The sequence below is a fragment of the Arvicanthis niloticus genome, chromosome 10 (assembly GCF_011762505.2).
Source record: "Arvicanthis niloticus isolate mArvNil1 chromosome 10, mArvNil1.pat.X, whole genome shotgun sequence".
Classification (NCBI taxonomy): Eukaryota; Metazoa; Chordata; class Mammalia; order Rodentia; family Muridae; genus Arvicanthis; species Arvicanthis niloticus.
The window spans coordinates 54,571,286-54,593,671 of NC_047667.1; the positions used below are offsets into that span (position 1 = coordinate 54,571,286).

Sequence of the window (22,386 nt, forward strand, 5' to 3'; positions counted from 1 at the left end):
CACACACACACACACACACACACGTGATTCTATGCTTAAATTTGAAGAAAGAACCTGAGACTTTTGGCCTCTGGAAATATTTTTAAAATCCTTTATGGATAGCTTTATTCTTCCAAGGTCATTGACACTCAGTTTGTTCAATAGAAAATATGAAAATTTAATTCCCACTGCTTCTACTTTTGTTGATTGGAGTCATGATTGGGATAGGGTGGGCATATGGTACTACCTCAACTTTCAACTGCCTTCCTTGGAGATGTAAAGCATAAAAATGAAAAAGGTATGCTTGTTTAGAACTGTGTTTTTGGTGGGACAATCTGTCAGAGGAAGATAGGCAAGTAAACCCATCCCTCTCCAAATAGAGAAACATGGTGTTGAAGGCAGGGACATGTTCTGGAAATACTAACTAACAGATGGTAACCTAGGCCAGAGGCCCGATGAATATAGACAAACTATCAGGCTGAATGCTTCAATGGGACAGTAGACATAAATGATTGCAGTTTAGCAGATTACTGGAGTGACATCTAGAATATTTTGGAGAGTCCACAAGTATTACTCATAACCTGGATTCTTTCCTTTGAAAAACATCTCTTGAGAATGACAATTTCCCTTATGACCAGACCATTCCAGTTAATAAAAAAAACCACTGGGTAAATAGTCATGACTTAGGAAGCAAATGAGTTACTCTCTCCTTCAGTCCAGTTGATTTATTATCCCTCCCTCCCTCTCTCCCTCCCTCCCACCCTCCCACCCTCCCTTCCATCCTCTGTGAAGCTGGTAGCCCAGTCTTCGGCTGAGTAGGTACCATAATTTAAAGCACAAGTGATAGTAACCCTGGCCCATTTAGGGACGAGAAGTTGCCAGCACATATGAAGAAATCTGCACAAAATACAAGTGTGTATATATATATTTTTGCAACAAAAGAAACTATTTATTTGGAATCTGCATTACCAGTACAAATTAGGAGACTGTAAAACCTACATTGTGTTAGTATCATCAGAGAACACAAAAGTTCAGCTGGAATCCAAGGGGACAGAGGCCTGTGCTCGCACAGAAGCAGAAAAGCTTAAACTTTCAAAACCAAAGTAGAGCCGAGCTTTGCAGGTTTATACTCTCAATAATAAGGAAAAAAAGGGGAGGGGGAGATAAAACCAACAACCAAAGGAACACACTTCAAAATGAAACCCCCAAAGGGAAGAAGAAATAGAGAAAGAGGGGAAAACATTCAATGTTTTATTTATTTTAATGAAAGGGAAAGAAGTAGTTTACAAAAAAATAAAAATAAGATAAAAGTTTCCAGAAAGCTTTGAGCTAGGCTGGAAACCACAAAGGTGACGTGAAAAGGGTGTCTTTCATCTCTCAGGACATAGAAACAAGAGCTAAGCTGTCTCCAGGTAGACTGCTTCCTACAGCTGAGTTCCTCTACTCACGCTCTTCTTCATGTATCTGGCTGGAATTCTGTCTGCTTTTTGAACACCTGAATGTTTGAATGAGCAATGTCCAAAACTGAATGTCTGTCCAACCATATGCCTTTCTTTTTCCCTATGACTAATACAACGTTCTGATGAAGCCCACCTGGCAATTTAAAGAGTTAACCTCACGGGAGGTTAGCAACAAGTGCACAGATCATAGCTTCTTATTTAACATTCAAATTGCAGCCTTGACCCTGGCTCCTCACATCACCCACACTGCACCCAGAATTCGGGATTCTGGATCCTAAGAAGATGGGCCCAGGGATTGCTTCACGGATGTACTCTACTGGGTAAGGGTGGCTTCCATGGCAGTACCGCCTTTGGAGTTCTGCCTGGAGAAAGAGCCTGTCCTGTTGGAAGCATTCTTGTGGACTGTTGATGTTAAACAGGGAGAAAGAAAGCCCTTGATTGGGACATTCAGAATCAACAAAAGCCTTTCTTTCCAATGTGAGAAATCCCCTGGACAGACTCTCGAGTATTTAAGGAAGGAAATCCCTGCCTCATTATCTCAGGGATTACAAAGTATGCACCCTGGGCATGTAGAAAAGCAGGGACATGTGGCCATGGGCTTTATTGTTGGTTTTAACATTGACTGGAACAAAGCAGAATATGGAAGCAGCCTTCTCTCCCAGCTACCTCTTTTCACATCACCCTGAATACATATGTAAGGAACAAACCCAGCAAGACCCACAAACCCAACAGCGGAAAAAGGAGCACCCTCCCCTCAAATAAACAAAACCAAAAAAGAACACAAAACAAAACTTGCGGGTTTTTTGTATTTTTAAGAGCAGGAATAAAGAGAAGAATTCATTTCTGGGTTTCAAAATTAATAAACATAATGTGTTAGGTTGAACCTATTATGTCACTATTCCAACTTTTTTTTCTTTTTTTCTTTTTTTTTTCCTTTTTTTTTTTTAGTTTACAAAATGAATTACGGTCACTTTTAAACATTGTGAAAGAAGAAATGGATGTACACACCTTGACACTTTTCTAGCATTCTTGAACTAATTCACAAATGCAAGAAAATAAAAAAGAGAAATGGGAGAAATGAGGAACATAGGTAGTTTGGTGTTAAAAAACATATGCAGGAATGATGTGTATTGTCACAGAGAGAAGGGACACTTCCCCTTCCTGTTTTGCGTGCTATGAGGGTCATTTTTTAATTTTTTTTTTATTATAAACACTATTAAATTCAGACCGCTTTTTTGGTTTTTTTTTCTTTATCTGAATATACAAGAACATTCATTATCAAATGTTCATCATCAATACTACAAAGAACGAGACACAAGTCGCAAGAAACAATGGAAAATGTTAATAAAGCTGAAAGAATTGTTGAGTTTTTTTTCTTTTTCTTTTTTTCCTAAGATTTTTTTTTCTTTTTTTTTAAATTTGAGTTTCTGTAGTTTTATCTTTTTTTGGTATCGAAGTCAGGTTTTTCTGGGCAGAAAAAAAAATAAAGAGGAGGAAGAAAGAAGCGAAGATAGGTGTGAGAAAAAGCAACCAAAATAATAATAATTAAGTACTACTACCACAGGGAAGGAAGGGGGAGAGAAGGTGCCTGTAGACTCAACAGCTACCCAGGAGTCCACTTTACTCCAGCAGGAAGAGGCAATGATAAACAAGTCACACAGTGGCCACCTCAAGGTCTGCTACCATCTCTCAGAAGGGAATCGTTGCCATGGGAAACAGCACTCCCACTTGTACTTAGAGACTGTGAAGAAATCGTGGGGCACAGTTTTTGGAGGGTCTGTAGCATTGACCTGACCTGAAATCCTAGGGAGCTGAGATTCTAGAGGCACACTCTTTCCACTTCTATCTGGAGGCTGCCAGTTTTCCCTAGCCTTGCTTGACAACAGAGATCTGGTGGCTGCCATGTTGGAGGTGCCAGTGGGCATGGAGGGCAGACTACTGGCTAAGTGTTTGACCTACAGGAGGCCTAATGAAGTGCTTGGTGAGACTCTCAGCACAACTACTGCCTGGAGAGAGGCATTCTGTGAGGGAGGCACTGCTGTGTGGCATGATCCACGAATGTTCCTTTGTGTGTTTGATCCAGAGCTGGGGTCACTCTTGTTTCCAAGAGAACCCTTCAGCAATTCTTATAATTTGCTCCATGTGAAGTGATGTGATCCAACTATGCTTTGTGAGTGGTTTCAATATATTCCTGCCACAAAGACAATGAGCACTGATATATATATATATATATATATATATATATATATATATATATATATATATCCCTTCTAGGCACCCATTCTGAGCATGGCACAGGTTTGATGACAGTCTTTCTAGTGACTTGGGTCAGCTAGACAAATTTTCATTTGCCAAATAATCCCATTCTGCATTATCTTCAAATACTCAGTCCCCTCAGGTTTCTCAGTATACACACCCTACCGCTCCAAACACACACAAAGCACTGCGTGTAGAATGTGTATGGTGCTGTAGGCTCGTTTCTCAGCCCTCAAGCTCTTGTACTTCTTCCTGGGAGTCCCTGAAGCAGAAGAGTTGTAATAAGGACAAGGACTTGCAAGGCCTCATAATTGGATTCGAGTTGAAACTAATAAAAGCGGGTTCTACTCCTCTAGTTTTGAATCTCTTCTCTATCCTAAGACAAACAGACCAAAACTGAATCAGAGCAGAAAGCTTCTGAAACACTCTGTCATTATGGGGATGGCATCAAGGTACTGATAACAAGCAGAAATTAGAATAAGAAAACCATGTATTGTTCTGTCCTAGCAAGAAATGTTCATCATAGGAACACTGTTTTCTCTGACCATTGATTGACCTGGAGATTAAATATAAACAAAACCTGTTCCTTGGGCCTCTTACAAGTCCCTTGGTGAGTCAAACATAACAATTTTCATTTTACAGAGGAAGGGCATGAGGCCCCAAAGATATCTGACCACTTGCTACTTAATCTAATGGCAAAGTTGCCATCTTTACGGCTGGCAGAACCATCTGGAGAACTTAAGCTCATGTCAAAAGCAAGACTACCTTTCTAGCAACTGTGATTTTTCTGTCAACTGCTTGACATATAGATAGATCACTGTGATTATCTCAACAACAACAAAAAAATTCATCATCCTTACTCTAGGATTCTTATGTCTTCAAATTAATTAGTAAAAGTTAACCATATACTTACACAATTCTCCTCTCTGGAGGAAAATTCCAGAACCAAGACCATGGTTTACTATAATATTTCAAAAAGATAATATAATAAAAACACAAACAAAGCATCCAAATCTATCATAGGCATTGGAAGTCCTGTGTGTGGCTCCCTAAGAGCTCCAGATGTGGAAGGAATGAAGACAGTTTACACTTGAATCCTGACTTGCATGCTAACAAAGTCCTGTACGTCCTACTGTGGTAAATACATGTTACTAGGTTCTAGATGCCCCAGCCACATACTGCTTTTCTCTCAGGTTCACCAGATAGAGTACTATGATTGCCAATGTACGTATTTGTACAAGATTGGATTGTTGGGAGACCATCTGGGAGGTATCAGGGTAAATGTTGCCAGGACCTTCTGTAGGGGAGGTCACTGATGAAAGGCTAGTAGCATCCTGCCAAGTAAAGCTGAGATGTTGTGCATGTGTCCACCTGTGTGTTATGTGTGTGAGTGTGTGTCTAAGAAGGGACAGTGAATCCTTTCAGGATGAGAGCCTTCACTCTTTATAGACACCCTCATCAGGATGCCTCTCTCAGACTTGCCTGAGGTTCTGAACATTGAACGGTTGAATGGTCTCCATAGAGTGTGCCTTTAAGACCAAGAGCTGTTTCTAAGAGGATGAGAAAGCTGATAGGAGTCCTGCCTTTGCTGTTCCTTGTGCCCTCACCTACCAGACTTCCTGCCTAGGACTCAACCTGATGGAGCTACACTAGGACATGTGGAACCTTTAGAAGCCCAGTTATGGCAGTCCCCAACAAACACCTGGGGCCAGAAAGAAGAGGAAGAAATTAGGATTGTTCCCAGAAAGAAGGGGGAAAATGGAGACAGAGTAGCCTGGAATGAGTAGGGCAGTGTGGTGTATTCCTGCTAAGAGGTAGTGAGATTAACAAGGGAGACAGAAGGATCGCCTGTCAGCGTAGGGATGAGGGCTCCTAGTGAGGTAAATTTGGCTCCTCAAACCACCAGCATGAAAACATACAAATGCGTTTATTGTTTTCTTTGTAATTCGGCTTTCCTTTTTAAATTCCTCTAATTGTGGGAAAAAAATCCTTCAGTGAAATAATAGAGGGCAGGAACTGGGGGGGTCTATAACAGAGAGCAGGGGCCAGGGAAGATGACAGAAACCAGTCTGATAGCTGGAAGCAGGGAAGGGTGGCTTCTACCCAGAAAAAAAGGGAAGAGAGTATAAAGAAGTGTCCAGATTGGCTGATATAGCATCCCAAAGAAGAGAAGAGAAGGAGACTCTTATTGTGTTTGCTGATTGCTTCGACCTCCAGTCTGACCGCTTCAGCGTTGGGAGAGAAACCCTCCCTCCTGCCCCTGCCCCAACTGCGGCACAGGGTCAGCCGGGATGCGATTGCTGGGAGATCAGTTGGAGGTATCAGAGTGAACACTGCCAGGGCCTTCTGTAGGGGAGGTCACTGATGAAGGGGTAGTAGCATCCTGCCAACCTCCATTAGCCTAGAAGGGAAAAAGGGAGAGAAGTCAGTCCTCTGTGATCAGGTGGCCTTTTTGAGCAGACAATGACAATGAGGCAACTTGTGGAAGGGACTGGCACCTGGCACATGGGGACACCCATAAAATGGGCTCATAGGGTTGCAGATGATAATATTCCCCCCACACTCAGACGAGTTCATCCTCCCGGTGAGCCTTTGGATCCAAAGCTGATACCTCCCACTTATGTGATGTGCTTGTATTTCTCCAAGAGTCTGTGATTCAGTCCCAGCCATCTATGAAGTGATAGCTGCCTTCTAGTCAGGAGACATGAGAAACTTATTTTGGTTTTAATCTTGGCTACAAGTTAGCCATTGATGTGGATAAAGTACCTAAACATGTCTGGCTTTGGTTTTTCCCTGTGAAGAATAAGAAGACTGGCTTGTTTTCTTTAGTTCAATTTAGCGCTTATGTCCTGAGTGTTTATGGGATACCAGGTCCTGTTCTATGGAAGGGTCTAGAATCAATTTGGCATGTAGTGATGAGTGGGTATAGTTCATGTATTCAAGGAAGAGGCTAAGACAAGACCATCAAGACAGAGCCTGATCAACTGTTGAGCCTGTTGTTAAGAAGGCCAGAGCTTCCATGAGGACAATACTGTGCCTTGTTGGAACACTGGGAACTAATGTACTTAGCAGAATATATTGTTATGAAGAGAGAAGAGGGAGGACTGGAAAGGGAGGACTAAATAGGAGAGGGGTGGAAGAGAGAAAAAGGGGGACTATGGGAAGGGACAAGTAACATTAAAGGCCATTTGAGGGACCATATGGAAACCTGAAACTAAAGAAACTTCCTAAAATATATACATATATTAAAAAATACAAATGGAGTCACCCTGGGGGAGAAAATGGCCCAACTAGACATCTATGCCACCAAGGAAAACCTCAAGTGCCAAGGTTGGATTATATCTACTTGAGTCATTGGTCCAAGAGACCCCATAAAAACCCCGAAACATCTCAGGCTGTTGCCAAGGATATTTATTGTTCTCCCCAAACTGATGATAAGGCCCTGTAGATAAAGACAACCCTTATATATCTCATTGAACACAGAGAAATTGAGCTGGTGACTAACTAGGGGCTTTACACCCACTGCCTAGTGTTCACGGTACTGGAAGGTACTATGCATGTTACCAGAGGATAAAGAAAATTATCAATCCAGCTACAAAACCTGTGATCTACATTAGTGACCTGCATACAAGATCTGCAGTACAATAGTGGAGCGAAAGTGAGAGTAACCAATCACTCTGATTGGATTTAAGGCCTACTCCATGAGACGGAACACATGCCTGACACTGTTGGGGTGGCCAAGAATCTGAGACCCAGTAAGCCATAGGGTTAGGGGAGAAGCAGATACTATTGTTTTGCTTAAGAAACATAACAATAGAATGACTCCTAATGACATTCTTCTATACCTATAGATCAGTGTCTTGCTCATTCATCATCAGAGAAGCTTCTTCTTGTAGAAGACAGGAACCATCACACAGAGCCACAACTTGGACAGTGAGAGATTTTGGAACCCTCAGCCCTAAATGGGATGATTTCATCAAATGCTCCCCCTTAAGGCTCTAAGCCCTATGTGAAAGACGAGATGGAAAGATTGTAAAAGTCAGATGTGGTAGCATCAAGAAAGCAGAGTCCACCAGAAACAGCAGGACTGGTACAAATAGGAATGAACAGAGACAATACAGTACCCACAGGGCTGTACAGGCTCAAGCCAGAGAGGGCCCCAGCACTGAGTGAGGGAAATAGATAGTGGCTCCTTATCCCTAACAAAGAAGCTATCTACAATTGGTACCTACTTGCAAAGAAAAAATTAGTCTTCTCCAGTGGAGGATCACTGGGTATCTACCCACTTAAGGGTAGATAACATTCTTAGCAGTAGATGGTCAACACTACACTTTTGTAGACTCTTACACACACACACACACACACACACACACACACACACACACACACACACACACTGTTGTATTAGTCTTTTGGTTGTATTTTGGCTTCTCATTTGTGTGTGTGTATGAGACACACACACACACACACACAGAGAGAGAGAGAGAGAGAGAGAGAGAGAGAGAGAGAGAGAGAGAGAGAGAGAGAGAGAGACACTTGTTTGTAGGGAGGTGGGGAAGATCTGGGAGAAGTTGAGAGGGGAAAGCATGATCAGAATATATTGTACAATTTTTTTTCACCTATAAAAAAAATCAAACAAACACAATAGCAGGTGAGGACTTCCATGAGAACAGTATTATGTCTTGCTGGCACACCAGGAACTAATGTACTCTGTATAGGAGATGAGCTTTCATGTGAACATTGAGAAGGGGACACAAATGAAACATCATGGCTACCACTGTGGGATGCATCAGAGTGGTAGTGAGATGGGAGACTGTGAGCTTGGCAGGGCCTCTGGAGGCTATTTGTACCAGGCAGGAGGCCCCAACCAAGGAACGGTTCTGAAGGGTTTGTGGAATGGACAGTCTTTTCACTAAACACTCTAGACTGAGAGAGTTCAGGAGTGGTTTTTCTATGACAGTTAATTCATGATTGATATGTTTGAGATCTCTGAGGTCACTGCACTAAAATGAGTCTCCTTTCCCAATCACTGTGTTCTTAAAAGTAATTTATCTCAACTCTGGAAATGGTAAGACAAAAAAAAAAAAAACCATGTCTTAGGGATTCCTGGTAAAAACAGTTTCTATCATCTGTTCTCTCATTTTATTAAAAATTCTGGACATTACTATTCACAGTTCATTATAATTCACACCTATAAGGGACCACCACACTACTACTGGAAAATCCATAGTAAGCAGAAGACAGAATGTCTGCACATTGGATGTGAACGAGTACCTGGTTACCTCTCAGTCACAAAGTGGCTGAGACGCAAGAGAAAAGCTTTCAGGTCCATGGCCTAGACAGAATACAGGCCTCCTGACTTTTGAAGCCAGCTCCTTCTCTGACCCCTTTCCTTGACTTGACTTCCTTTGCCGTTGGCTCACTGAGTGATGATTCAACTTTCCCAGCAAAGCCTTATTTTTTTTTTTCATTCAAAAACAGTTTCCTTCAGTCATTTTAGTCTAGAGTAGGTTTTTATCAAATCCCTAAGAAGGAAAATGCCAAGTGGCTTATTCCAGGCAGTGCCAAGAAGAACATGCCTCCCCAAATTCTGGTCCATGAACAACTGCTCTGAGCTCTAGCCTCTAGCTCTTTAATCCATCAGATGATTCTTCTCATTGCCTTCTGTGCTAGAAGGCTTCTTCCACTTGTATATATTAGGACATTTTACTGAGAACAGTGAAGGCACAATGAGAATACCATTCAATGTTCTAGGGACAAAAACTCAGCAGCATAATCCAAATCAGAAATAGAATTAATTCTATTTATGAATTAATTCAAATTCCTAGCACAGGTTGTCATGGGGAGAAGGTGCCTCAGCTTTCCCACCCAACTAAGGGCATATATATTTTTGTGTCATTTGAGGCTTGCTAGGCACAGTGACTAAATTTATTGCTTTTTCTACAAGAAAATCTTTTAATGGCATTCATCTTTTTCCTTGGGGAAAAAAGGGTAAGCTTATCAATAATATTTTAAAAATAGACAAGCTTAAAAAGCAAAGTATTTAACACCCATAATCTACTACTCTGAGATAATTACTGTTAGCACTTTGATATCTGTCTATCTTAGTAATTTCATATGTGTATGTTTCCTTGATATTTTGATAGATAGATGATAGATAGATGATAGATAGGTAGATAGATAGATAGATAGATAGATAGGCAGGCAGGCAGGCAAATATGTTGTGGTGTGCATGGGGCTAGAGGGGAGTAGGCAGGCATTTGTGTGTGTGCTGATTGGGCTGTATGAGATCTTAGGAGAAAGTGATAAAAGATAAATAGAGTACAACTCTACGAGATAGAGGAAAGTGCCGGGGGTTGGGAGAAAGTTACCTTAATACTGACCTGGTAAAAGTCAGGTAGAGAAAAAAAATCCCAAGAAAGCTAGCATCTTTATCATGGCACAGGGCACAGGGGAATTTGAGATGACCACCACCACCTCACTTAACCATGCTATAATTCCATCAAAACAGTCATAAGTGAGGCTCCTGATGAAGTGTTCAGGAGAGAACATTAGCCATGCTGTATCTTTACAGGAAGATCTGGCATTCCATAATGCACAGAAATACTGGGAGGCTTCTCCGGATTCTCTCTGAGCTGGAATTTATCAAACATCTAGACTTTTACCTTCTTTTCTTAAAAATTAGACTTTCTCAAACCAGTACAAGATGTCAGGGGTACAGGGAACTCTGAGATGGTGGATAAGTTTCCTTCAATCAAAAATCAAAACAAACATTTTGCATATGCTAATTGGACCAGTGAAAGAGAATACATGGAATTTGTAAGTACATACAACAAACCTTCTAGTTTTATAACAAACCAAACCAAACAAACAACCTCCTAACTCCTCTTCTATCCGGAAGCCCAAAGAACGGGCACACACACACACACACCCCTTAGATTTGGCAATCACCATCCCAGGGCAAGATTCTTCCACATTAGTCCCAAGTTCATATTCCAGGAAAGCCTTGTGGCCTGAATCAAAGAATGTACAGCTGATCATTTTACCCAAGGATGTATAGCTGATCACCTTACCCAAGGATATACCAATGAGGATCTCCTGCTTCTTGCCAAATGTAGGAAACAGTAGCATAGGAGGCTCAAGACAGACAGAGAAAAGCACGTTATAAGGCACTTTCACGTGATGCCATGAGATCTGGGAGAATTTCCTTCCCTAGAAGTGTTTTGTACAGTGAAGGACTGCCCGCTGTTCTGGTGGCTGGAATGGCTAGCTCAGAAACTGCAAGCAAACCAAACCCAACTGCACTGTCTTTACCGTAAATCACTCAAGCTGCTTCCGAGGTAACGTTCCAGCTTTAACGTAAGTAAGACCTTCAGAGGCCCTACCATCTTGGGAAACAGCTGACCTCGCTTACTGCCACGTTAACCCTCGGGAGCAATTCTTTCCCTCTTCCCTGACTACGGGTGAATATTAAGCAGAAAGCTCTGCCTTTGTGTATTTATTATCTGCACGTAGTGAGAGGAAAGGATGCTTTCATTAGCAGCCGTGGGAGGGAGACAGAAGCTAAGACTATGTTTTCTCTGCACCCCGACTTTCCTGTCTGATTTACGCTGTCCTTCATAATGGACAACACTTCACAGTGCCCACTTCAGGAACCACCCTTGAGGACTTAGCCTTTTTCATTTCTGAAAACATTCTTCTTGGAAGAGCCATTTGCATGGGGTAGAGAAGCAAGACCCAATCTTACTTTTAGTTTCACCCAGGGAAGCCAAAGGTAACCGGATAGATTGAACCTAGAACCTTATAGAGGAGAAAGGTAACAGGATAAAAATTGGAACTAAATGTATCAGGTTCCCAATGTGAGGGAAAAAAGATAGAGATCTTCAAAACACAAATGAAAGATATTAGGGGCGTGGGAATGGAAATGCTTGAAACAAAAGTGACTCTTTATTCTATGGGTCACTCAAGAATAGATTTTTCTAGAAGCATACCTAAAGACCAAGCATGGCTGTCTGAAGAGAGAGAGAGAGCGGGGAATGAGCTCCCAGAATAAGCCTGGGGCAGTGGCAGGCTGGAAAAATCCATGAGCCTCAATTTCTTTCTTCTCTGCCACTTTTCTCGAACCAGAACAGGGGCTGGCAGGCAGCTGCTTCTTTCTGGCTTTTGCTGGGCCTTTAGGCTGCTGGGCTGTGAGCGGTTCCTGTCCCATCTCCTTTCCTTCCCACTCGTCCTATGCGCTTACCTTAGCAGCGCGCTGGTGATACAGAGAATTCATCACCTGATTTGACAGCCCGAGCGAGCCTGGCACTAAGAAACTCTCATTTGCAACCCAGAAATACGCTGAGGTGCCACAAACTGGCTGATGTCAGCACCAAGTTGAGCTAGATCTGCATACGGGCCAGATGCCATTATCAGAGATGCCTTCAGCATGGACGACGAGGTGTACGTGCTTCAGGCCTTCAATCAGCCTGGCTGGTGGGCCAACGAGGAAGCAAAACAAAAACCATGGATGTATCCTGTCTTCTCCTCTGGGCACATGTGGGTTAAACACACACACACACACACACACACACACACACACACACACACACACACACACACAGCTCCTCCTTATCCCAGACACTTCAGTTCACATGGAAGCTACACCTTAGATCCACAATCCTATTCTCTCTTATTACCTCCATCTCTTTCTTCTTTGCCTCTTCTACGGCTTTCTCTTCCTCCTCCTCCCTCTCTGCCTCCTCTCTAATATGGACAGAGTTCCACTGTGTAGTTCAGGCTGGCTTTGAAATTGTGATCCTCCAGCCTCTGGTTCTCAAGTGTTGGTATTATAGGTATGTGCCACTACACATGATGTCATTTGCTGTTTTTCTATCAAGCTAGAAGAACTATGTTTTCCTACTGTGCTTTCCCAAGATAACCTTGCCAGCGCTTACCAAGAGAGGCTTCGGAATGTCAAAATGTGGTACAAATGTGACTGGAAAGTCCCCCAGGGGTCATCCTCTAGTTTAAAATTTCCCGGGAAAATTTACAATGGGAAACAGATCTGGGCTTAGCCTGGCATTCCTCCAAGCTTATCTCTGGTTGCCCCCAAAGGGATCTCTTGAAAATGTAATTTTGATCATATCACTGCCCAGGGTAAACCTTTCGAGACTTTCCATTTGGCTTCAAGATGAGGGTCACTGTCCTCATCGAGTCTATAGCATCTTTGATTGTGTTTATTCCCAAGCCAACACTCTCATTTACTACTTCAACTGTCTCAGGCTACTTAGGGATTCCCACAACAGAGCTGTTCTACTTCTTTCTCCTTGAATACAGCACTCTCAAGCATCCAGTGATATCTACTTATGTAGAAGCTTTTTGCAAGGCTGAGTTTAATTACCCTTGCAACTTGGTTCCTTGGCGATGTCCATTTCTGCACCAGGCTCTTCAAAGCTCTGTAAACACCTGGTCACCCCACCTATACCACCACATCACATGTGTTCTTTAACAAGACTCTTTATATGCCAAAGCACAGGAGCCAGGCCGTGTAATGTCTCTGACTCCAAAGAGCCTACCACAGTGTCTGACACATCACAAATTGTGATAGATGTATCCTGAAGGGAACATGAAATAAACATGTGGGGATTCCATAGCATACATTCCCCATCAAGGGAAGATACAGGAAGATCAGGTTTCTGAGCTCAACAGTTCAGTCTGAGTATATGGAAGCAGAGAAGTACATTTGAAATGCATTCAAAATACCAAGCAGAAGTGGGTCTAGTGTCTGGGTAAACTCTGAATGCAGGCTGCAACCTTTTCCTTACTACTAAATTGCTACCAAGGAGACGGCTTATTCAAACAGTTTGCTATGATTAAGATTTACATGATGGTACTTTGTTTCCAGGGAGAACAGTTGAGAAGGGTGTAGTACAGGGCCTCACATACCATTTCAAGAAGTGGCAGTATTCGGAAAGAGTCAAGGAGAAGGTACATTTCTTATCTGGAATCCAGACAGTTCCTAGGTCAACACTTTGAGTCTTGTGAAAACTCTAAAATTGTAAACATAGTCCCTAATGGTCCCTACTGGGTATGCTTCCTTATCTTTTCTCTTTTCAGGGATGAGACCCCCCCCATCCAGTTTCCATCTTAGGATATGGGAATATATATATATATATATATATATATATATATATATATATACACACACATAGATAGATAGATAGATAGATAGATAGATAGATAGATAGGCGGGGGGGGGGGGGGGGGGAGAGGGGGAGACAGAGAGAGTGCCTAGATTGTCCTAAGTGGTGCCAGGTCAGAATAGTATACAAGGATGTCATGGACACTTCTGGAAAGTCAGTCTGAAGCTGAACAGAACACAGAGAAGTAAGAGAGTGGAACAAAGAGACTCTCAGTCAGAAAGAAACCTCTAGCCAAAGGCTCTGTGGAATGCAAAGGTGGCCAGAAGGTGGGGCTTAGGTAGGCAATATAAGGCTGAGGATACGGAAAACTTGATCACTAGACTTGAAGACTCCATGGAGGGCTTGCTTTGACATTTCTCCTTAGTGAAGTGGTAAATAATGCAACAAGAAGCCATTTGAAGGCAAGGAACCTGTCTAATGCGGTAGCTTCTCAGTAAGCATTTGTGTTGAATGAATGAAGAGCTGGTACTCTGAAAACTTCGCTAGTATCCTGACCCTAAGAAGATGAGAGAGACCCTGGCTGCAAAACTATGTGCGATAGGTAATTTGTTCACTCTAGACAACAAATACATATTGGCATTGACACAGAGATCAATGGGATCTCATTCTAACTCCTCAGGAGAGGACACTAAATTGACCAAACTTAGTCCCCATTATGGGATACTCAGTGCTTCAGACACCAGGAGCTGGGGCTAGAAGACAATGTAAAGTCACCATTTAGAGTTGGCACTCAGAGGTGATCTGCTTTGTGCTCTCTAGTGACTTTTTTCCCCTAAATTCATCCATCATGAAGGCCCAGAATTAATACTGCTACATAAGACACAGTAGACAGAGGCTGAAGCCAGCTGCAGTACTCTGTGGCTCGCACGGGATGTGAGGCAGTGTACAGTTTCAGGACTAGGATGAATTGCTCTCTCACCCCTATTAAAAGTACAACCATTGCACAAAATGTTTCAATGCCCCATAGATGCACAGGGGTCCTGAGTCTAACTATATAGTAAGCAGAGGAATAAAACTTGAAACTTAGTTCTTATTTAACTTTTCAAAGATTATCCTGATCTTCTGGCAAAGAAAACTAAACTCAGCTTGATTCAGCCAAATAGAGATGCCTTGATGAAGAGAATTCTATTTATATCTGAGTAAATATCCTCTACCTCAAAGGTACACAAACCAACACACACACACACACACACACACACACACACACGCACACGCACACGCACACGCACATACACACATCAATACAGTAGTCAAAAAAAACCCATACACACTTTCAACATTTCATGTTTAAGTGCCACAGGTTCAGAAATTACTCACAACATTCAAAGAATCTTCCCTCCCCCCACACACATATCAATACAGTAGTCAAAAACCATACACACTTTCCACATTTCCTGATGTTCCAGTGTCACTAAAATAGGCTTAAAAATTACTCATGACGCCCTAAGAACCTCATTCACACACAAACACACACAGCTATAATGGAAAAAAGTAGGTATGTAAGACAATGTTTACTGATATAGTCCAGTCTAGATAAATCAAACAAAACACACTTTTTTAAAACTCTTGCGATAAATGATCCAATTGGGCGATCCCATATTGAACGGTATTCTTCATTTCATTTTCATAACCTTTGATTTTGCTTGGCTTTGGCTGCCATGTGTATCATCTACTCAGGGTATACACAGACACAAGGTACACATTGCTGTGATGGTGGTGACTAAGCATGGGACACACAAACACAGCCTAGTCTGTGAACGTGCCTGGTTCTGTAAATCTTGAGGCTATTTACTGTCATGCAGGAAGCTAAACCTCTTACACTTTTCTGACCATCCAAGAGACAGCAATTACCCCAGATTATCAGACCAACAATGACATGCCGAGTAAAGAGAGACACTGAGCCAACTCCACATCCCAAAGACTGGCATATTCAAGTACACTTAGGACATTAATAGCAATTTACGTGCCATCACTGAGACAAAGCCACAAAGGCTTCGCTGGCAGCCTCTTATTTTGAAGCCTATTATTTGTGGGAGTTACAGGCTATAATCACAACAGAAACTTTCAAAACCCTTATCTTCTGTGACGCACCAAATCTATTTCAGAGCGGTAATTGCTATGTCACTGGAGAGGCTGCTGCTTAATGCACTCAAATGCCATTTAGTGTTTGCAGGGTCATTACAGCTAACAGAGGGGTGGGGGCGGGATATAGTGGGAAGCTGAGAGGGAGAGAGGGAAGAAGCAGGCAGACAGTGTGGAGGGACATTAGGCACTATTGTGCCCAATGCACTTACAGTAGATGTTGTTGTCGTTATAAGAAAATTCTGTTTACTGTTGAAATGAGAGCAAGGGCTTGAAATAATGCATGGATGCAACAATTTCAAGTTCAGGAGCTTTACTTGGTATAGTCCATAGATACCATAGGTATCTATTTGTATTCTGAGGTCCGCATCTAAGTATAAAGTGGTTGAGCTTCTTAAATCACATCCCACCCAACCCCCTTTAGTTAATTACAGCAATTTTTGCAGTGGAAATTGTCCAGCTGTCCTGATGGATGAGGAATCTGCCTTGGCCTTTCTAGATGCTGTACTATGGAAAGAGAAGGCAAGCTGTCTGAGCTCAGGAGTCTAGAAAAGCATGCTACTTACTGATGGTCAAAGAACACATATGGCGGCTGATCTAGAAACTGACATAAGAAAAGCAACAAGTCTCTCAAAGGAGAACTTCCTTGACCTAAATCTAGCAAAAGTCATAATAATAATAAAAAAAAAAGACTTTAAACACATGCAGTTTCTATTTCTTCAACTGGGCTATGAACTAGGCAAGGAGAGAAGTAACTTATTTGACTTAGTCAAATAGGTGTCAAAAATAGAAATATCTTTGAAGATATTTAATCTATATTTAATACCTATCTTTAGGTTCCTTTGGATAATTTTTATGTTTGATCTTACAATACTGAATTGATTTTTTAAATAGGTCAGAAATATGAAAGATGTCAAGTTACCCCAGACTCCTGGGAGGCCAGTGTTCAACCCTCCTTTTCCCTCTCAAGATCCCAAAGAGAGGAAAAGACATAGGGTCTCATTCTGAACTTGTCTCCTTCATTTGGAAACATAACTGTCCTTGAAGTGTTAGCTAAGTTCAGAAGTTAATATCTGTATAGTACAAAAGTCCTTTGAAGTTAGGGAGGGAAAGAAATGAACATTTCAAGAACACATAAAAGGTCAGTAAACATGAAAAAAAAGTCTAACTTCAACACTAATAAAAATGTACAAATTAAAGCAAAACAGCTCACAAAATCTGAAAAGCTGCTGGGCATTATTGTTGAGGGTGTGGGGGAAATTCTAGTTATAAATTGCTAGTAGGAACTACAACATAATAGAAACTTCCAGAATACAAGCTTACAATACATTATTACAAAGGCCTTAGCCATCTTCTTATCCTTTGATGTCACCATTTTTTTTCTAGAAATTTATCCAAGGAAATAACAGAAAACATGTGTTGTATTTTCTAAACCAGGAAGTCTACTGCTGCGTTATTAATAATACTAAAAAATTGTGGACCTGCCCTATAACATGTTCCTACGCAACTATTTAAAGTTATGTTTGAGAAGAATGTTTAATAATATGGAAAAGTATTCATAACATATTTTTGGGAAAATAAGTAGGTTACAAAATGACAGGTAACTCTTGTACACCCACATAAAAACATACACACAAAGTGTTGGAAGACTGAAGTGCTGAAAGTAAGTGGTAATTTTATTCTGGGTTATTTTTTGTTTTCTCTAATTTTCAGCACTAACTATTCATTTGTAGTCAGAAAAAAAAGAAGAAAAAGAAAAAAAGTATATTCAAGATTTAAACAAAGTGTATAAAGGAAAGTCTACACCCCCAATAGATCTCTGGTGAGTGGCCAACTTTGAAAGCTCGGGGATGAGAAGAAAGTGGTACAGATTGTGACCAACCTGGGAGAGGGCTGAATGAATGGGGATCTGGCTTCCAAGGAGAGTGTCACTTTTGAATTCTTTTAAAAAGAAACACTTAAACCTATGAAAACTTAGACTGGTTTCTATCCCTTTCCATGAACAGTAAGCTCAAACAAAGAAATCCACAAAGACAGAATGGCAGCCTGCTTAAAGAAGAGGCACCAGGACTCTTTTTATCTTTTCTGCCATCACACCCACCCAACATAAAAAATGTTTAGTGAGAGACCATAGGAATATGTCTGCTAAACGAATGAATGGGTGAAGGGATGAATCCTGGATCAAATTCAAACCACAGTGACATCACCTCCTGCACAGGGAAGATGGGGAAAGGGAAGTGGCATGTAGAGATACAATTACAGGAACAAGTAAGAGGTCAAAGATGGAAAATCTAAAACAAACAGAAAAAGGCCAAAGGGAAAAAGCCTTGCTCAGGTAGCTCTGGTAGGAAAACATTCTAGACTATACAAATGAATGTGTGTCTAGGTTTCAGACAGAAAAAAAAAATTCAGTCTCAACAATCTGATTCCAGGTGACCACTTCTACCAAAACCCAACCCAACCCAACCCAACCCAACCCAACCCAACCCTACAATAACACCAACAGTGGTAGCAACTTCATCTAGACCTGCGATTTTCAACCTGTGGGTTGCAACCCCCCTTGGGGTCCTATATCATGAGATCCTGCTTATCAGATATTTACATTATAATTCATAACAGTAGTAAAATCACACTTATGAGGTAGAAACAAAATAACGTTATGGTTGGGGGTCACGACCACATAAAGTGCTAAAGAGTATCAGCATTAGGAAGGTTGAGAACCTCTGATCTAGCTTCATTTTAAGGAAGCACTCATTGAATGCTAAGTATCAGGCTTGAGCTGGAGTACTTTGTTTTGGACATAAGAAAAATGATCCTTTTTTGAAAATCCATTGTTTAGAGAGAACACAGGTACAGATCAGTAAAGGACTCCATTCCAATTTTAGGATTGCTTAGAGCCAGTCCAAGGAGCCTGAGCCGAGTTCTGAAGCTGAACCCATCAGAGGCTTGTTAATTGCCTCAAGGTCTAAGTAGTATTGGGATTTCCACCACTGAGGATTGCTTCTAGAAAAGAACCGCCTTACTGAGGCCAGTAAGAGAATGGACATATATAGCCCCAGACACTTCAGGAGGGAAAAAGAGAATGCTGGGTAAGGTAGCCATGAAAATCTAACAAAACATTAAATAATGGGAGCTTGTCACCTGTGGGTCCATCTTGCTAGCTTTCACAAAATTTCTTGTGAATTGTTCTGATGCACATCTATTTTGCTTATAATCTTTTAAGTATTGATATTTTAAAAGTACATGCGGATTAAGTAACTTAAGGCATATAAAGTGCCTCACATCAAAAAGCAAGTCCGTGTTAGCAATTAATACAATGATAAGTGTCAATTTAGCTTGTTAATTTTCTATCATTATTGTTTTTTAATTGTCCTTTAATTTACTATTTTATATGATTTCTTTATTTTTATTACTACTTGGTCTGTTGTTTGGAACCTTTGTGTCCTTGCTGATGGTGGTTATTTAACCACCCATCCTGGTTTATTTGCTTTTATTGTCTCCCTTTAGTACTTGTGTATATTAATTGTTTTTAACCCTCATTTTGTATTCCAAATACAGTTTTATCACTCTCCTGCCAATTTTGTCCCATTGTCACTTTACAAGTGAATAGCGTATTTCTATTTCATACTTCTGTTTCTTATTGTCTCGTGCTTCAAAAAAATTTCAACTTTTGCCTTATATTTTTCCCTATTTATCTTTCTTAATTTTACTCAAATGATATCATATTCTTATCCCTGTGCATTTCCTCTTTTTAACTTATTTTCTAAGTGTTATGTGAACAAGGAGGAAGGAGACTTGATGAAGGTCCTGGGCTACCAAGGTGAGGGGGCTTTCTTACCCTTTGTCTCTGAGAGATGCCTACTAAGTAGCTGCTGTTCCAGTTTCTTCCCTGTGGATCTTTCAGCTCCTAATACCATTATTTAACACGCAAAAGCTATTAAAATATTCACAGGCAAAAGCCACTCCCCTTTCCTCCCCTTTTACTGCCCTCCAGATTAGAAAAATAAGCAATAGCTCCAAAGCTACCGCTAACTGGTACGAGTACTACTCCATATGATAGACACAAGTTTTCCCTTCTGTTACAATGAACCAGCCAATCTCTGCAAGAGACACTTGGTATATGATCTCTTACCACTTCTGGATTTCATGAAGCCTTTGGGTAAAAAATCATGACCAAGGTAAAGGGTAGGCATATGCAGGATAGGACTGTTCTTAAAATTGTCCAGCTTTAATTTTGATGACATAATGGACAAAATGTAAGCCCTCAGAGAGGAAATACAACTAAAGAGGGATTCAGTTCTGAGAGTCCTTTCCCATACCCTTTAAGTTCCAAAATATGCATCACAGGGCAACTAACAGATGCTCACAGTGCAAAGTTCCTGGCAACTCCCAATATTTAAGCAGCTTAAGGACTATGACTACTGGGTCCACACCTGGCTCTGCCACTTACATGTTAGTTGGTCTTGGGTGAAATACGTAATCATTCTGGCCTCAGTTGACAAACTCTAGTAGGATCTCAATAAATATTATAAGCTAGTGCTCCCAGCATAATCAGTGAAGACACAGCTTAGCACTAGAACTGTAAACACACAGTGAGATAGTGAGGCATGTCTGGTGTCCTTTTCCCCATCCAGAAGATGCCTTCAAATTTGTGGGAGGTCTTTCCAGAAGGTCTTTCCAGAGGTCTTTCCAGAAGGTCTTTCCAGGAGCTGTTGACAGAAGGACTGATGCTTCCTGTGTCAGAGCATCATTCCCTGACAGTGTCCCTTTGGAGGAAGCTCAGTAAAGGCCATGATTGTTCGTTTCCTTGAGCAGGTGGATGTAAGTCTCATCTCATGCAAGTGCTAACTATGAAAATGTTTGTGTGAGCTTGGGGAGGCAAGGAAAACAGACTGGACTTGCAGCTCAAGGACACTGGATTAAAAGGGGAAAAATGACAAAAGAAGAAAGGGGAAGCTTTAATATCCTACACACGAGGGAGTCACTCTGAAGTTTCTGTTTATACATATTTCAAAAGCTTTTCATATGGAAAGGGGGGTTTATAATTCCCTTTAAAAGAAAGCATACCAGATCAAAAGCAAAGGCAAATATAGAATAAACCACCTTACTTGACTTTAAATGGCTTTTCTAGCACCCCTTCGCTCCAAGACAGTATGAGGGTGAGGTCGGCTGGGGAAGGGGTAGGAGTGGAACCTTAGACTTCCTGGAAATGTCCAGATTGTTCTGTGCATACCTATGGGTTTTACCCTTCTTCCATTGTCTTCTCTTGTTTGTCTTTATAAACTATGAGAACGGGGCAGCCGTATGGAGATACAGCACAGAAACCAAACCACAAGTGTACTGTACCCACCAAAATGCTGAGAATGTACGTTCACAATTTGCATATTAAGTTGTAGAAAACTTGGCCTCAGAAGTGAATACAGTACGTGTAAACACTAATTCTGGTCATCAACACACACAACAGCAATATTTATATAAGGTAAAATATACTATTTTCTGCATCGCAGTGTGGAATGTTCTATGAACTGATGAAGGTTTGAAGGGTGCACATATGTGTGCATGATGGCATTGGTAAGAATGGCAGACTCTAGCTGGTGAGTACAATGGTTGCACTGTACAAAACCATGTGTGTGAGTGTACATATGTGTGGGTTTGTGTACACATGCACGGGACACAAGTAGAAGTCAAGACAAACTCGGGTGTCAGTCCTCAGGAGTCTTGGGCACTTACATGCTTTGTTTGATACAAAGTCAGTACTTCACTAGTCTGGGATTTTGCTACTTTGGCTAGATTTTTTTGGCCTAAGCACTTCCAGGGATCCACCAGTCTCTGCCTCCCACCCAACCCTGCCAGCCCCAGGATTTTAGGAGTATACAACTGTGCTAGCTTCTTACATGGGTTCTGGGGAATTGAACCAAGATTCTCATGTTTGCTGAGCTACCTCCCTAGCCCCTTGCACTATTAAATTCTTTCTTTTGGGGGAGGGTATATCTGCCAATGCTTAAGGAAAATTCTTGAAAAATTAAAGAATTTTGTGAAGACACCAATATTAATTCCTTCTTCTAGGGAAGTCCTAATGTTAGGAAGGATTTAAAGACTTGATGTTCTCAAGCTGACTTTCACAAGCTTAGAAGTTACAAGGAGATCTACTGAAATCTTAGAAACCAATATAATAGGTGTGGATGGGGCCCAAAGTTCTTCATTGCTCACTGTCTCCCGTGTGATACTTCTGAGGTGCCAGCCGCACTTCGCACAGACTAACAGTGCAGGAAGGGAGCAGCAAGGCAGAGGCTGTTAGAAAGGATTGCAAAGGTCACCAGAGGGAACTGAAATCGAGCCTGCACTTTGTAGATGCATGTAATGGTTGAGTCTTAGCCAAAGGGTTCAGTGTGAACATGACCTGGGTAGGCTAGAAAAATTATAAT

General features: G+C 41.4%; 1 protein-coding gene across 4 annotated transcripts in view; it reads right to left on the minus strand.

Moving 5' to 3' along the window:
• Positions 1-22,386, minus strand: part of Pbx1 (PBX homeobox 1) — a 306,940-nt gene that overhangs the window by 31,357 nt on the left and 253,197 nt on the right. For 2 of the 4 annotated variants that reach the window (XM_034513264.2, XM_034513266.2), the window contains one exon: positions 905-6,096. The exons of the other annotated variants lie outside the window; for them this stretch is intronic. In XM_034513264.2, the coding sequence (XP_034369155.1) occupies positions 6,004-6,096 (93 nt within the window). In that variant the 3' untranslated portion in view covers positions 905-6,003. Of the gene's footprint in view, positions 1-904; positions 6,097-22,386 lie in introns of those variants that run through there. 4 annotated transcript variants of the gene reach the window in all.